The sequence below is a fragment of the Scatophagus argus genome, chromosome 1 (assembly GCF_020382885.2).
Source record: "Scatophagus argus isolate fScaArg1 chromosome 1, fScaArg1.pri, whole genome shotgun sequence".
Classification (NCBI taxonomy): domain Eukaryota; kingdom Metazoa; phylum Chordata; class Actinopteri; family Scatophagidae; genus Scatophagus; species Scatophagus argus.
In genome coordinates, this window is record NC_058493.1 from 12,440,648 (window position 1) to 12,458,745 (window position 18,098).

General features: G+C 41.7%; 2 protein-coding genes across 2 annotated transcripts in view; one reads left to right on the plus strand and one right to left on the minus strand.

The window, feature by feature from the left end:
- Positions 1–1,022: 1,022 nt before the first annotated feature.
- si:dkey-127k13.1 (PWWP domain-containing DNA repair factor 3A) lies at positions 1,023–6,488 on the minus strand. The gene is made up of 14 exons (XM_046383808.1): positions 6,243–6,488; positions 5,270–5,344; positions 4,829–5,139; positions 4,501–4,756; positions 4,106–4,246; positions 3,926–3,996; positions 3,642–3,718; positions 3,322–3,382; positions 3,158–3,233; positions 3,031–3,081; positions 2,659–2,900; positions 1,534–1,755; positions 1,340–1,428; positions 1,023–1,238 (listed from the first exon to the last, which is right to left on the minus strand). The coding sequence occupies exons 2-14, from the start codon at positions 5,274–5,276 to the stop codon at positions 1,157–1,159; spliced, it is 1,686 nt and encodes a 561-aa protein (XP_046239764.1). The 5' UTR covers positions 5,277–5,344; positions 6,243–6,488; the 3' UTR covers positions 1,023–1,156.
- Positions 6,489–8,234: 1,746 nt separating this feature from the next.
- Positions 8,235–18,098, plus strand: part of kif26ba (kinesin family member 26Ba) — a 76,377-nt gene continuing 66,513 nt past the window's right edge. Inside the window, exons 1-2 of the mRNA XM_046383821.1 lie at positions 8,235–8,944; positions 10,352–10,744. Of these exons, the coding sequence (XP_046239777.1) occupies positions 8,885–8,944; positions 10,352–10,744 (453 nt within the window). The 5' untranslated portion in view covers positions 8,235–8,884. The remainder of the gene's footprint in view (positions 8,945–10,351; positions 10,745–18,098) is intronic.

Below are 18,098 nucleotides of genomic sequence, written 5' to 3' on the forward strand. Positions count from 1 at the left end.
TTGTGGTGGACTCAGTGCTTCAAACACAGGTGTTGCTGCAATAAAGCCACAAATCCTAAAACGTGGATGTTTCACATACATCTTTAACCCAGCCGCACGGAGGACCTACACAATATGCACGGTTTCAAAGCAGACACCTAAGATAAGTATCACCAATTCACTGAGACATATTGCCTCTGGACACAGCTGTCGTCACTTGAAGAGAGACATAACAGCTAATCGAGGGCAGCCTGTGGAGCATGTAGTGCAGAGGTAGATGAGAGCAAGTATGCTTCTTATAATTTGTGACTGTGTTGTGTTAACCAGTCTCACAGAAAGATGGAAAACACTGCCCAGTAGTTTGGTGGTATGGCAGCAAAATTAAGACTGTAGCAGACAAGTCTGAGGTTTGACCAAAGTTGTTTCAACAGACTAAAGATCTATTTCAGGTGGTGGAATGAAAGACTGATTCTTGAAAAGACAACACTTCAGCACTTGGTGGCTTCTCACAGGAAGCCACGGTGGTGCACTACTTAGTACTGTCAGGGTCTTTCTGCATGTTCTGCGCCAGGTGCTCTTCATCCCACAGTCCAAAGACTTACAGGTTAGGTTAAGTGGTGACTCTAAAATGCAAATGAAGCGTGAATGGTTTGTTTGTCTCTTTGTATCAGCCCTGTGATGAAGAGGCGACTTGTCCAGGGTCCCTGATCCTGCCTCCCATCTCTCACCCAAAGTCAGCTGGGATAGACTCTGGTTCTTCTTGTGGTGATAAATGAAGCTCTACAAAGGTCAAATGTCAATCAGCTACATCCAAAACGTGTGTGAGGACAGTGCAAGATGTTTTATGAAAATTAACTAATTCACTTTTAACATCAGGTACCTTCAGAAGACAAATACATTAACGGCTTCAATTTTCAATCCCATGCATTTTATAGAGTGTGATTTAAAAACCAGGTTTTGTGAGTCCAATTTTGAACAGCTTTTTTGTAAATCCAGTATTTATATAGCCATGTATAACAAAAAAAAAGCAAAGGAGAATTGAATACTGTGATGGTGACATGATTTATCACAGACTGTAAGGCACATAAAAGCTACATTATTTATACAAAAACTGAAAAAAAAGACATACAAAAATAGTTTTCTTTTTGACAACAATATTGTTTGCTAAAGTTTGGCTTCAGAGTGCAAGTGCAGTGTTTTGGGACTGTGACTTTTTCCTCATTTGTCGCTCAATCATCAAGTCAAACTCTTGTCTTTCTCTGAAATGAAAAAGAAAAAGGGGGGGGGGGACAGTCACCATTCATATTCAGCATATAATATAAAATTGTTCCTTAAATGTTTTCACTCATCAAACTCTTACCTGTTACTGATACATCGTCCTTTCAGGTACTTTTCTTCTGCCTTTTTTACTGAGACATTGTCCACCCCAGCTATGGCATAGATGATGGCCTGCACAAGAGATCAGTAATCCACAATGTGAGAACGGTATATCAAAAAAACATACCATATGATGTAATATTAAACCATTGAGTACTGCTGAAAGCTTTATCTCACCTCAGGGAGAAGTACATCCAGAACAAAGGGGACACGCTCCATGGATTTCACCACAGTCAGGCAAGGGGCAGTAGCCACGGCTGTTGTGTAGAGCTCACTCAGGTACCAGTAGACCTGGTCCAGCTGCTGGTCATCTTCCAGGTAAATGTTCACCACACGTCTCCGATTGGCACTCATAAAGGAGCGAAGCCATCTGGACTGCTGCTGCCCACGGATCACAGCCTGTAAGGAGTGATAAGGAAAGGGTGGGTTTATTCACTGGCCTTGCATGTTTTGTTCTTTTTTTAGTACTACATAGGATGCATACTGAAAGAGCTAATGGTTTTACAGTTTTTGAGGTCTTATTGTTTCCCTTTCTCGCATTAACAGCAGAAACAACAATGTAAAAATATAAAACAAAATAACAGATGCGCACAAATCAAAAATGTCATGCTTGTTTCAGCTTTGTACACCAATATGTTCTTGTAAAACTGACTGAGCTTTTGCTATTTATTGTATGTTTGCATGCCATGATTCACTGTTGTAAAACAATGAATGAAAAGGCTGAGTGGCCGGTGTAAAGTATTAACTGACCCTGTAGTGTTCATTCGTCAGTTAAAGTCAAGTATAATTTGAGCAGGCGGACTCGTCTGATTTCAGATACATTCATTAAAATGCCAGCCGGCAATCATGGGTGACACTCCAACACGTAGAACTGGTTTATCTCGACAAATGACATGGCACTGACGCATATCTGCTTTGGGCTAACTTCCAAAACTAGACTCAAAAATGGTCACAAAACATGTGTTACATGATCTACAAGTGAAAAACAATATTTGCAAATATGTACAAACTTTCACATTGGTATGATTATAGAATTATTTTTAAGGTTGTGATGTGTACATTTGTAAATCTGTTTTACATGTGTTCAAAATGTTTTGTATTTGTGTGTGGATTGGAAGACCCATTTTAAGTAGCCACAATTATGCACAAATTGTTTGTAAACGTTAATTTTGGGTTGCAGATCATGTAATACACATTTGTGATCATTCTGCCTCCATCATGAGTCTGTCACCTGCTCGTACTGTGAAGGAGTTTTATAAAACAAAAAGCACACAGCAAAACAACAGGCTCCATTAATCATACCAGAAGGCGTCCTTCCACCATGCGCTGCTTCACAATGAAATGTACGAGCTTCTCATTAGCCCGGTTGTGGGCTGCATGACTCCGGTCTGGCAGGAGCCTCTTTGAACTCCTGCAGACGTCATCCTGCTGTTCACTAAAGCTGTCCTGTTTGTGATCGTCGCCAGGCGCCTCCATCATTACATCACTGGCGATAGTTAGTTGCTCTGAGGCTGCCTGTGGGTACTTCCTCCTCACTGGATAGCCTGATGTAGCAGAAGACAGACAGTGAAGAGCTTCATCAAAACTAAATAGGGCTGCAGGTGTAGCTTTCATTCTGCAGCAGCCTAATTCTCTCATGTGCCATGTTTATGAATGTTGTCCAGTGAAACTTACTCATGTCGTGAGCAAAGTACTCGATGAAAGAGCCGGAAAATGAGCCACATGCTACAAAGACAAAACACGATTAATACAACTAACAATTCTATATGTCCTTTATCTGCATCAAATGGACAGTACTTACCAATCCGTATTCTGTAGTCTGTTATCAGCTCCAAGGACCACTCAATTGCAGCATCGTACTTTTCTTTGGCTTTACACTAATTATAAATAAAGAGATACAGACTGTCTGCCACTGTGTCAGGAAAACTTATTATTATTATTGTATAATTTATGAGCAGTTCTTACCACCAGCTCGTTAGCTTCTTCACAGTCAAAAGGCTTCAGGGTTTTCAGAGCCACAGTAAACCTACAGGAAGACAAACTAAGAAGTAAAAACAGACTCCTGATGATGACAGCTACATCTAGCTGCACCGGTCACCCGCACAACATTCGTTCATTTTAGCTGATTTTGAGATATTGCTGCTGACGATCCCCATTTAGCCAGGCACCATCGACCACACCAAGAAGTGTGACCTGCTGAACCTCACGACATACACCACAGTGCTATACACTGAAGTGCAGTCATTCCCCAACAAAGCAATGAGAGAAAACATATTATATCCTACCCTTTCTTTTTGTGAATCACTGGGTCATCAATGAACATGATGCTGGCCTTTTTCTGTTTACGGTTCACACTTTTTACCTACAGAGTTACAATAAAAAAAAACAGAAAACAAAAAAATAACAAAAGAAAGAGTTTAAGTCATTGATTGAGCAAAAGTTCAGGGGCACAAGGTTCTCAAATGAGAAGAATTGTTGATTTTCTGGCAAAAATCTATAATTGCATATTGTTCCATCCAAATAACTGGGCTTTGAGGAATCAATTATCCACAAAGGTTTTTGTACTCACCAGTGCAGGCCAGAATGGATAATGTCTAAATTTATGCCACACAAACACTCCTTCTGTAATGGCAGGGGGCTCTGAAAGACAAATACAATCCACTTAAAGAATACAGAGTGTACACACAACCCAGTACACATAGTGTGCTTGTAACAGTTATTTTAATTAAGTCACTGCAATCTCTCTTACTTTTGTCCACCTGCATCAAGAAACTTGGTAGCTCATCCTCTGCATCATCGCTTTCCTCATCTTCCTGGAAGGACAAAGACGGCAGCTGCTCCTCATGGTGACTCAGCTCTATTGACAGATCTGAAGACAGCAAAGACTCTTCTTTTTCCAGGAGGTTGGTGTTTGTGTTTCAGTGGGGGTGGGGTGTGATGGGGGCAAAAACACAAAATTAGAGCTGATAATTTTAATATATTCACATGAAGCACAACACATTTAAGACAAAGTCTGCAAAAACTACAATTGTGGAATTTATTATGCTTTGGACTGTAAGGATGATGAACTCTTGTCTAAAAGAAAATAAACCTTATTTGCATATTCAGCTGTCTCAGCATGACACAGACACTAAGAGGCACTACCTTGCTCTACTGCATTAGGCTTCTCCAGTTCAAATCTTGGTCTGGAGCGTTTAGGTGACTGAGCAGCGGTAGCCCCTGTCTCGATCTTTCGTGTCCTGCCACGCCTACACTTGGCTGGTGAACCGTTGGTTTTACTGCAAGCCTGTGTTTTCATCTTTGCCATCCTTCTTCTAATTTGTCGTGGTTGTGAAACATGACTACTCCTACGTCTGCTTTGAGATGTTGATCTAGTACTTTGCGAATCCACTTCTGATGCCTACAAAAGAACAAATATTAAAGGATATTGCAAAAAAAGTATCACAGACACTATGAACACATAATCAGGTACCTTTAACTGAGAAATGACTTCAGTGTGTTCAAGCCCCACTTGTTTTGCTCCAGGAGCGGACTCTGAAATGTGGGGTAGGATGTCAGTGGAGGAGCTATGAACTGGTGTGGAGGTCAGACAGGCTCTTTTTGCCCATCTTGTTTGCCCCCTGCCTCTTTTTGGTGTACTTGGTATGGAACTCGCAGTGGACTGGCTGACGACGGCTGGTGCTGTATTTGACTTGTCTGTGGCTTGAGATGGAGTTGCGTCAGGGGTGACATCCTCTGCTTGCGTCTTTTTAAGTTTTCTTTTTCTTGTTTTCCAAGGTCCACCTGAAAGATCATTCAGTCATATTTCTACTACCACTTGGAGTTGCTTCTCATGCGTCTGCAAATAAACCTGATTTAGCTGACTCTCAACAACATTCAGAAAGTGAAATGACAAGATTACAAGCTGACTCACCTTTCATTGTTGAATGAACTGATGTAGCCTTCTATCTGAAGAGATTTCCCTGGAGTTCATTGGGTCAGACGTCTCCTGAAGTAGCAAGATGTGACATTTATCAGGGATAATTTTATCAAGTACTTGAGTTTCCAGTGCTGAAGCCAGGACTGTTAGGCAGGTAAAAGACAGTTGTGTGACGGAGGAGAGAGACAAAGGACATTTAAGGACATACATTCGCGTTGGAATTGCAATGTCGGCACTGTGCCATCTTTCATTGCGTTCATTCATACCCTTGATTAGTCAATTTCACGAAAACATGCGAAAGCCAGTCGCCATACAAACTGCATAAAAAATGAAATGCAACTCAAACGCGGCAAACTAGTTTGATTCATTCACTATCTCAGTTTGGCATTTGACTTTATTCCGTATTTCCAAGAATATTTCATCACATTTATAACAGTACACACCCTGCTACGATAACGCACGCACAAACAGCTTTCACAGGCGAACTAGCACTAACGTATTTAGCAATAAAAAAATAACGTAACACATGTGCAACCACCACGCTTAATGTCCAGGATACCAAATGAGTAAAAGATAAATATTTCAGTAACATACCTGAACATATCACAGACACTACGACCCAACACGGTAGTTGGACATAGGCCAAAAAACATCGCTTACGTGCTGCTAGCACATAATCTGGCTGACATAATTTGTATAACTAGCATGCTAGTAAACAAAAAATCCCTAGCAATGAAAGCAGGGACTTTTGTCTAGTGATAACACATATTACCGAAATAACGAACGAAACATGTCCAGCTACAGTTAGCTAAAGTTGCAGCTATTACCCAAAATAACCTGTCTACAGGTTGCTAACGTTACGAAAAACAAAATGCAGTGCAATGCAACGGGGGGTACATAGGCGCCTCCAAACTCCAAGATGAAGGGATTTAAGTTTTATAACAGGCAAAACAACACGGTAACTCACCAGATATAGAACTAACAGCTAGCCACTCTCCTTAAATCAGCCGTTGTTTCGGGCAGCTAACGTTAGCTACCAGCAACAGTAAAGACTCTGGGTAGTGCCGTGCTCGCACACATCCACTGCTTCCCATGGACTGAAAAGTTATGTCAAATTTGAGACAAAGCATTAAAAAATATTTCGCCCTGTGAACAGAGACAGTATATTGTATTCGTCGGAACTCGTAGATTATATCGCTAAGGATAGTTGCCTGAATGACACGTACCTAGCGCCACCTGCTGTACCGGAGTACAAGCATACAATTTGTTGTTTTTTTCACGAGGATTTTTCTTCGTGTTCAGTTTCGGAAGGGCTTAGTTTTTCTTTCCGGCTTCTACAAACAAACCTGTAAGGGAAAAAAATCACGGGTATTGAGCTGCTAATAACTCAGACAAGGGGCTGCAAGAAGACATTTCAAGGGGAAAACAACGGCAAAATGTTTGGAACCACTGGTTCACAGAGTAGGACGGATATCTAGCAACATACAATTTAAAAAAAGACATTTTTTCACAAGAAAACACCGCCATAGCAACATATATATATATATAGCTTATGTTATACATCATAGCCTAACATTAAAATGAGAAATATTCAAAGATCTGCATGTCCAAGCCGTACTGTATCCTATTACAGACTCTATCACCTTTTTTGCTCTAAGATTGGTGTCTGTCCGTCTAATGGTCAGCACCTGGCAGGGAAGAAACCAAGGAAAACTGTCTTGTTTGTGTGGCAGCCATTAAAGCAAGAGGTTAATTGCAGACCAACCATGTTTTTCACTCACAATGAAGACAGAGTGACATTACTTCTCCACACAAAATCCAGCAATAGCTTTGTAATAACAGTAGGAGGCAATGTGTAACCACTGATAAACTGTGCTCTCTTACAAAGCAATGGTTCCTAAATCTACTTCAGTGACTTCAAGCAAGGGTGTCTCCTCCATTACAAGAAGACATCAGAAGTTAATGTAGCCAAGATGACTGCTTTCAAAACTGATTTTTTTTTTTTTGCACTCTTCCTAAGGCTTGGATCTTAATCTTGCATAACATTTTCTTGACTTGGCACACCACATACACTTAATCAGCTGAAGTTTTGACTTACAGAGATGACTGCAGGTCATTTCTAGGGTATGTAGGTCAAAATAAAGAAATGTCATTGCAGGGGACCAAAAGTTAGCCTGACATGACAGAGTTGGACTTTAGATTAGATACATCATGACACTGAATCCGCTGTCAACAACTGCCTCTTTATCCATGTCAGCTGTGAACAAACTTCACGCTGCATCCCTCTGTAACTTGCTGCTTTTCCTCATCTGCATCCCCTCCATCCCATAAGGCTATTACTTTATCAGTGGCCCACTTCATTACAAGAGCAAGTACCAAGAGCCATATCCAGGATTTTAGAAATTCTGTGGTCATGAGTCCACCCTCCCCCAACACCCCCACGTCCTTCACCTGGCAAATTCTGAACAGATACCAAAAATGAAGTCAGTGTTTTAGTTGTTTGGTTATTTCTTATTTCATTCATTCAGTTGATTGCTGCAATTGTATTTTCTATATATTTTTTAAAGCCTACTTAAATTTGTAGTTGCTGTTTTGTAGCTTTCTGCATACTAAGATTAATACAGCCCTAATGGGGAAAAACTGATTCCATCCAGAAATAATTGGTACTGCGTAAAATAAACCACTAATACCTCATGATTCCCAGAGAGAAAACATAAAACCTACAAGTTTAATTTGAATTAAAAACGCAATCGCACCACCCTGACAACATCCCAAAGTAACTATGCAGACCTCCATCTAAAAAAGAGCGACTTTCTCACTTCACCCAGCCAGCAGTGGACCTGCCACTCAGCTGGAACCTCTGGATGCGTATTGGCCTGTATTTGACGAGGGACAGAGTGGCCCCGCCCTCCTCCAGATGTGCTCCTCTCTCTCTCTGCCTGTCCAGTCCGCTGCTGGCCTCAGCAGAGCGCGGAGCCTCGGGAAGTCAACAGGAGGGCGCCGAGATTAACACTTGAAGTACACACAACCAGGACTTGATTCCTTTAGCCGTGGTCTGCACCAGCCACATCCAGCTCGATCCGATGAGTCGCCACTTCATCCGTGGCCCTTGAGGCGGAATTTGCCTCCTGGAGGTGGTGTTAGTACACCTGGACAGCCTCAGACGCAGGGCTGATGGGAGAGAGAGGCAGGGCTGAGTGCGATGCCAGTCCGGAGCGCTGTTGAGCCGAGAGCCTTCATTCAGCGCAGAGCAGCCTCTGGTGTCAGGGAGCGGTCTGCTGCTTTCTCACACGACCTGTGTGAATTCTCAGTTTGTTTTGGAAGAAGTGGTTCGAGGGCTTTCTCCAGAAGCAATAACATAAAGCATCTAGGATTTTTTTCCCCCCCTCTGGTCTCTTGGGGACAGAATGGGGATGTAACCGGTTTCCACATGCATTTGGAAGTGGCGTGAGGTTACCTTCCAGACCGAGAAGCGCAAACTGCAGGGGCGTTGAGGCTAATTGAAATCGATCCGGTGGTCTCTTTTTGAATGTGAAGCAGCAGCAGAGGTTTTCTTCTTTTCTCTCCTCTCCTCTTCTCCCCCCACCCTCCCCTCCTCGCACCTCCAACATGACTTCACTGTCGGGGACCAAGGAGAGGTCTGTGAGCAGCCGGAGCAGAAAATATGGGGTAGGTTATTCATTCCAGTAGCCCAGGGGTGGACACACCTCTGTTACCTATACAAGCCTGGTGAATAACATGAAAACTTACCATTCATTCAGCGACGCATGCATCCCTTCACCTCACCCCTACCCTCCCATTTAAACAGAAAAGTGCAGTTTGCTCACATCTTCCTCAGGCCGACATGAATGTGAAACTCATGATCGTGTCAGATTTGCGTCCATGCCGTTGATTGACTGCTTTACGATCACCACATTTCACACATCACTGCTCGTGTGTCACAACACTGGGATGCATTTACACTCCCACATTTCTAAATGATCACTAAGTGAAGACCGAGCAGCTAAATCAGGTATTACACTCACACCTGTGTCACTATACCTCCTACAGCCTAATTAACGTTAATTTGTAACTCACATTATACCCACCTTGTGTATTTCCGCCTATCAGCCTACTCATTGCTTCCTTTATTACAGACCTTGTTAGGAATACAGTAGCTAGAAGTATCCGACCTCTCCATGCCGCAACCACATCAACAGATCTGTTCTCTCTGACTGGATTTACCCAGCCGCAAAAGATCTAATTTTCAGCTCTGTGGCTCATTTGATGTTCCCATGTGGCTCTCTGAATAAGGAAAAATAACACACTAGATTCTATTTAAATGGTAATGGAGGCATACAATAACTTGACCCACCATGACTGTTCCCATTTGTGTTTTTTTAAATTGTCTGACCGTTTGATTGAATGCCCAAGTGTTGCTTTAGACTCACTGTCTACCTGCTGACTGCCCATTGCCTGTGTGTAACACTGTTGGGAGATACTGTGACTGTGAACTGTATGGTTAGACTGCAAGTTACTTTCCTGAACAAGATATTATCCGTTTATCAATTGCTGCCATGAAGGATACGCATGGATATTCATGCTGTGAGGTTAATTTTTTCCCCCATGAGAACACCTTTTTTTAAATCTTTTGATTCTCTCTAATGGATTTCAGGTACTTGTTCGGCAAACCCACAAACAATGGATAATCTGATAAATTCAACAAAATAGCTAGCACACTGAATACAACTGGGTGGATGCAAATAGCTTATCTTTTCATTTTCATGTGTTGTCAGCCTCTCCTCATTATTTTATTTTCATCCCAACCTGTGCAACCTGTTGTCTACACTGGGATGAGCAGGCTGTAGCACATATTCACACAGTGCAGGCTTTTCACATGGCACAAATTCAGTTTATCAGTGCAGAAAAAGCACAGGTCTAATCAAGAATGGTTGTAATAATAAAATGAATGTAAGCTCCCTTCCATTTATGTGTGCATGCAAGCCATAGCAGTGAGCCAGCCTACAAAACAGCAGGGCTTCTGCCGTGAAAATGGCCTTTAAGTCAATGTTTTTCTTCCTAAAAAAAAAATCACAGATGCCCGACACTTCACCGACCAAATCTGCCTCCTTCTTTCCGGACACCTGGTACCGAAAGGCCTACGAGGAAACCACCCGCTCCAACACACGTCCCGCCCCTGAGGGAGCCGGCTCCATGCCGAGCTCCACAGGCACTCCATCCCCAGGCTCAGGAATCTCCTCACCGGGGTCCTTCTCTGGATCACCAGGGACCATCTCTCCTGGGATTGGGACTGAATCGCCTGGTTCTCTGGGTGGCTCCCCAGGTTTTGGGACAGGATCACCAGCCTCAGGCAGTGGAAGTTCCCCTGGTAGTGAAAGAGGGATATGGTGTGAGAACTGCAACACTCGGCTGACAGAGCTGAAAAGACAAGCACTGAAACTGCTCATCCCTGGACCTTATTCCAGCAAGGTAAAAACTAGACTGTCTGATTGCTTTTCTGGCTTTTGGTGTGCATGAATGTGTGGGAGTCCTGTTGGATATGTTTTTGTGCAAACTGCTCTGCCACCCAGCGGTGCACTGATTCTGCTCAGCAGCATAGTCTCCAAAAATAACCTGTTCTTTCATTAACTCTAGCCTTTGGACAGTGACACTTATTAACTTGGTTGCTCATGAAGGACTAGGCCTTTAATCATTCACTTGCTCAATGTGTTGCTGTGTAGTCAGAGTTATTGTTTTCATAAATCATAAGGATGCTGCAATTTGTCAAACTCTGACTCGACCAGCTGTTTAAAAGAGCAGAGACCAAACAGCCTTTGGGATTGAGGATAATTATCTTATCTGAAGCTGTTAATCAATTACTGACCTAGTGCCAAAAAAGAAAATAATAGATGACACAGACAGGTCAATTTTGATTTTTTTTCTTGGGGTTTTATTGCTTTTCTCCTTTTGAGGGAATTAACATGATGAAAAAATATGGCCCCTTATGATGACATGAATCCATATAGATTTCTGTCTTTTTCTAATTTTCTTTCACAGCCGATTTCTTTTTCCCTGTGGAAAAAAATATAATCAATTTTAACTCCATTAGTACAGTGATTCTCAACTGGCAGCTCATGAGTCCCATAGTGTTGTGAGTTGGTTTATGATACAGTATCGAATAATATACTGTGCATATGTATCATCATATATATAACTATATTTTTGTCAGGTCTTATGACATTCTAAAGAGTCATCACCAGATAGTTTTCCAGTTTGTAAATTATGATTAATCATTAATCATTGTGCTAACAAGACCTTTTAAACAACTGGAATCAGGGCTTTTGCATATCAATCAGGTAAACATTATTGTGGAGAAATAAGTACCTTTTGGTTCTGACATTGGTTTGGCTACTGAAAAAATACATGAAAAATCATATTCAAAGCCCTACTGGCAGGGCTTTTGACTCTGCATCATTTTTAAACATGGTGCCACTGGGTTCCATGATCTTCTGCTGCAGTTGACTGGATTTTAGTTATGAATACAGCAGGGTTGCACATCAGACTTGGAGTTAATTGGTAACAAATTAGCATGCATTATGCACCACAGGGCTAATAAAGTGCATCCAGCGAGAGAGAGTCACATATAGCGGGACTGAGAGACTTACTGTAACAGCCAGTAAGACGGCAACTGAGGTGGAGACAGTGGGTTCTTATTAGCTCAGGAAGCTGACAATTGGAAATGGTTAGGGATGGGGGTGGGGGGGTTAATGGGGACTGTTGGTTGGCAAACCACTAATTAAAATGTTACATGTGAGGTTGGTTTTAGTTCAGGCTGGTTAGAGCTTCCCCAGTGCGGTTACATTTATTTCAGCGTACAATAAGCAGAGGAAGATAACTTGCTGTGTTTGTGGAAAATATATAAATGTGTTTATAATGTTCAAACCGAGTGCGCTGTTAACATCTGCAGATTCAAAGTGTGAATAGGAAAATGGACTGAGGACGTAGCAATGGGAGAAACAGTAGGACGTTGCTGCATTCTGGATATTCTCATAATAATTTCACAGTCAGAACAGTGAACGTGTGCCTCTAAATGCGTTCCTTAATGTGCCGTTTTGTGGTTCTGGTTGAAGTTTTTCTCCTCAGCTCTTGCTTGTGCGTCAACTGACTCAGGATCAGTTGGTGGATCCAGTTGTGTGAATGAATTGCATTACAATCATTGTGAGTGTGAGTAAAAGTAATCGCACTGTCAAATAGATCTTTCATCATTTGGTTCACAATATAACGTATCGTTCACTGGCACATGGGACTTAAAACAGTCTTAACCAGTGATGATCCCCTACCTTCTAGCTGAAACCCTTCTTATAAGAGACCTACGTAGGTGTTTTGTGTCAAGGAAAAGCTGCACTCATGTCCTTAGTGAAGCAGTGTGACCTAATAATCCTTCTCCTTCACCAAATGTGCCACACCAGCATTTAAGCTGAGTGTGTGTGTGTGTGTGTATGTGTGTTCCTTCATGAAGTGCTGTCAGCATTAGACCCTATGTTATTCCCACCGGACACTGGGACATATGTGACCCCTCACAGCTAGAAGAAAAACACACTTCTACCAACTGATGCCCCCCTCCTATCACACACACAGACACACACCTTTGAACCATGTAGACCTGTCTTTGTCTCTGGATATGAATACATGATGGGTCATGCTTGGCCCATGCTAGTCAGTCTCTCTCTCTCATACACACACACACACCGGACTGCAGACACCCAAACAGCAAAATATTCAACAGTAAGATTGGTGAAGGTCATCATTTGCATAGTATTAACAGCCCTGTGTGTGTGTATGTGTGTTAATTTGTGTTTGTAGGGCATTTAGCAAGTTTTGTGGCAGTTTGGCAGAGCTCTCTGTGAATACAGAAACGCACACACTTAGACACACAGTTGTGTCTATGCTAGAATTTCTAACTATCCTTAAAAGTCAATATATATGACCAGTGTCAGTTGGATGTGCTCGTTCACTTGTTGCTTGGATAAACAATTATAAGTTAGTGCAAATTAAATGTTTTTTTGTCATGTGTTTAATCAATGTCTCTTTTAGAAAAGGTACCTCATTCATTCGTTCATTCATTCTCTCAATCATTTATTCTTAGAATAGTCTGCTCCCTAGTGGCCTTAAGAAGACATGACAGTTTACAGATGAAGAGACTGAAGGTAGACAGAGATGGATCGAGAGAGTTATAGATGACAGATCTGAAGGAGAACAGATAAATATAGCATCTGTCTTTTTTTCCAGTGTGACTTAAATGTTACCCTCAAATTAATCTGCAATCTATTTAAGGTCACGTTGTCCATATAGCTTTATTGCTACTGTTACTCAGTCAGCTGGAGACTGAAGGAAGGGAAGAGAGGCAGGTAGGTCATGTTGCCAGGGGCAGTATGGGCGGGTGTGTGAGGCAAAACACTGTTCTGTGGAGGGCTTGGACTGAACAGGGTAGGTTTTCAGGTTTTGACGCACACACGCACGCAAAGGCTTTTGCACTTGTAACCACAGGACTCAAAAGCACATCTGGCTACACAGCTGCACTCACTTAAGACCTCTGTCTCTGCCCTACTGGTGTGTATATCCGTGTGTCTGTCTGTATATGTGTATTCATCCCTTATATCCACGCCCAAATCATAAATGGATGCTGGGTGATCTGTTTTTGGTTGGTCCAGTTCAGCTCAGGAAAGTGGGTCACCCTGTGTGTGTTTTAGTCACCAAGTGTCTGGTTCAGATCAGCTGAAAGTCTAAACCACGTATGTTTATGAAGTGAAACATATACAGTTCCACTTCAGACATCGAAATGAAACCAAAAAAGGACATGTTTGTGAATATATTCACTCCCTGAGGACTTCTTAATGACATCTTGAGATTTATTGAGATTGCCTCTATCTGAAGTTTTTGTTGTTAGTTGTTAGTGCAGAGTACTGAAGATTGAAGTACATTCTATTAATGTGTGCACTTAAAGTATATGCACTTGATATATTTATATTAGCAGACCGAATGATGTGTCTGCCTGGCTATAGATTAAACTGCCAAATCTAAGTATTCTGCAGCTGCTGGTAGCTTTAGATTGTGGACTTTAATGCACATTACTAAGGCTAGGATCACAGATATCTTCTGTACTTGGACAAGTTAGATTGCAAATTGGTTCTCTGAGTTGGTGAATTTTTGTTGTAAAAATTAAACAGAACTTTATCTTTGAGAAACAGCAAATGACTAGTAATTTGATGTGTTGAATGTAGATGAAACAGTGCCTTTGGGGAAACTGTGAGCACTATCTATAAACTACATACCTGGCACCTGTTAATCTCCAAATATGAAGAGTAACGAGCTTTTAAATACCCTGTACAAAACACCCACATCCTTTTATTGAGATGCAGAATAATTGCCAAAAGCATTAATCCTAATGTTGACAACCAAATCCTTTTATTGAACGACATAATCAAAAAGCCCCATCGTTAGTCGTACATGTGACCATCAGGTGAACTAGAGACTGAGCTTTATGATCTGTTCCAGATGACTTTCCAACCCACAAAAACAAATGGGTTTACTCTCTTGTGGATATAATAAATTTAACTAATCCCAGTGACTTGGTAATTTTCACCCAAAGCCAGTAATTGGTGTGTAATTAGTCTACTTATCTGATCAAATGGTGGAGCATTATTGCTCTGCAGTCTACCCTCAAAGGGATGTATTTCTGCACACAGGTAGCTAGCTATCCTGTAATAACTAAATCCCGTAACACAGAAACAGGCCTCCCTCAGCAGCTGGTGTTGCCACGGCAGCGACATGTGACAGATGTGAGCGGCATACATATCTCCATCAGTGCTAATGGGCTCCTCATAGCTGTGTTCGTGTTGCTGAGAGGCAGCGAGAGAGGCTGAAAATATATAGAGTTCATGTGAATAATAGTGCCTCTTAGTGTGCATGTGTGTGTTTTTGGCAAGAGGTAAGAGAGAATATATATAGTTACAGCAGTGTGATAGCGTCTGCATGTGTGTATGTGTGTGTGTGTGTGTGCGTGTGTGTGTGTGTGCGTGTGTGTTTGTGTGCATAAAAAGAGAGAGAGAGCAATCATGCCCTCCTGATGCCTTTCAGGTGTGAAAGACATTACCATATAAAGAGGTGGCTTCATCAATAACAGCAAGACGGTGTGGATGGATGGATGACTGTATGTGAGGGGAGGGAGGGATGCTGATGCAGGCTGAATTCAAGAGCTTCTCACTGGGTTTACTTCAAGATGATCCCCTCCCCAACCTCCCACCCCCCAAGAGCACATAAAGTACATATACACCATCTCAGGATCAAGTTTTTCTTACTGTACTCTGTGTTTCAGCTTGATTGATAACAAACACTAAAAATTATAAAAAAACCCAAAAAACTAAACTAGCAGCATCCATTCATTGCTTCATACACTGATTACAGTGACTCTACACTTTGTCCAGTGCAGAGGTGACTTCGAGGAACATAATTAAATTTAATGTTAAAAATTGCTTTTCACTGGTTCAGACCGGTGTTCATTTGTACTTAAAATGATTTCTGACCATGTGTGTCTCGATCGAGCCATTGTCTGTTCCTTTTCCAAATAGATACTGTCACTGAGATAATGTACGATGTCATAAAGCCCACAGTGTCTAATGATAAACATAACACTGACTTCCCCTCTACTCCTGTCATCTACACAGAAGACAGATCCCAGCCAGTAAAGCCCCTTTGGGATGAGGTGGAACTAACACAAATGTGCTGCTTAAGACTGTGCAGGAACAAATTTGCATTGACTGAGATCCCTGTGGAATTTTCCCAGCACTTTGTGTTTTCTCTATACCTTTCAGAACATAAACAGTTATGATGACAAAATGAGCTGACCCAGTACCAGATCAGCTCGTGGCCTGCCGTTTTCTTACTCTCACATCCTCCTTTGTTTGTCCCCTATTTCTTTATGTCTGCATCTCACTCTCTCAACATAGTCTATTTCTCTCTCTCTCTCTTTCACACACACACACACATACACACACTTTTCTTAAATTAGGCTCTGGAGAAAGAAATAGAAGACAGCAAATATTTAAATTTAAAAGAGTAGATGGAGGAAGAAAAGATAAGGAGAGAGAGGAACAAGGGAAAATCAGTAGGTAGAGAAAAGAAAGAAGACCATTTTTCTTAATAGTGCTATCATTGTCATTACAGTCACTGACCCAGAGCGGACACACTTAATTAGACTAACTACCCCAGCCAGTGGGCTGCCACAGTCAACGCACTGTGTGTGTGTGTGTGTGTGTGTGTGTGTGAAACCTGTCTGTCTGTAAAGAGCCAGAGAAGCTACAAACAGCACAGCAGATAATGAATCTGAGTTTGCCAATGTGCACTAATTACGAAATTTGGTACAAAAACATACACTTTATTAGATCCAGTTGATGGATGTGCAAAGAACCAAGTGTTTGCTCAGTGGGTGACTATTTGACTATTGAACTGCAGTCCCCACTCACTGGCTAATTTTTAAAGAAATGAGAGACACTTTATACCAAAGCCTATTTTTCTGTCTCTTGTACATTAGTATCATATAGTATATTATAGTGAATTATAAAAACTTGTAAAGGTGAGACAGAGCATCATGGTGGTCGAATGGTCTTAATTTTAACTGAGAACAGGTGTCATTACTGCCCTTGCTAATGTTTACCTCACTGTACAGAATGCTTTTTTTTATTTCATTTACTCATTTAGTCATTCATGGAAAGGCTTTTGTATCATACTGTTGTTGATGCTTTTTGCATTGCAATTTCCATAAATAAATCACATAAGAAAAGCAAAAACAAGAAAACGTAATACTGAGATGCAGGAAACAATTGTAGTCCACTTGAAACAGTGACAAAGAAGAGTCAGATTTACATTTATTGCACCTCCGTGTACCTCTGTACTTCACAGACTGCAAGACCACCACAAACAAACCTACCACTCCCACACAGCGACAACACATTGCTGTAATAGGCAAATTAAATGCATGAGTGAACACACACTGGCATACAACACTGTGTACAGGCACACACATGATACACACACCAAGGCACTGTGAGGTTCATATGAAAACACACACTGATAAACACATACTGGCATGTGCGTATGTGCACTACCAAGAACACACACACACATGCACACACCATTGGATGGAAGTGAAACTGGCAACAGCACCTGCTGCCATGAGGACCGTGGCTACCATGGCAACTGCCTCTCCATCACCTCCACAATACAGAAAGAAATGAACGCTATACAGTAGTTATACATCTGTCTCCTGTCTACAGTTTCATATTTGATGTGTTTCTGTGTGGGGTGATACAAAGTTTGAGATCATGTATGTGCATTATGTTGTACACATAGAATATTGCTTAAGTCGTGTATGTGCTTGTCCATTCATTTGTCCATCTGTCTGTCAGTTGTGCTAAATATGCTGTGTCTGTTCAGACACTGTTTTTCATTTCTGTGTGTTTTCCTCAGACTTTTAAAAGTTTAAAAGTTTACTTGCACCATCCAGAGCCAAGATGAAGAGTGAAATGTCCCAGTGTACCAGTAGTCGCAGGTGCCAGCTCCAGGACCCTGTGATACTGTGAAGTCGTGCACACTGAGTGGTTTATTTGAGGACCTGCTAACCACACGTCTAAATTAGCCAAGCTGCTGTCATAAGCTGACATATCACAGAAATACACACGTGCACTCATGCAAGCACACCTCGTGCACACACACGCGCCTTCACAGACTATCACATAGTCAGATATAACGCTTCTATCTTTGGCATCACACACTAGGAAAATCTCAT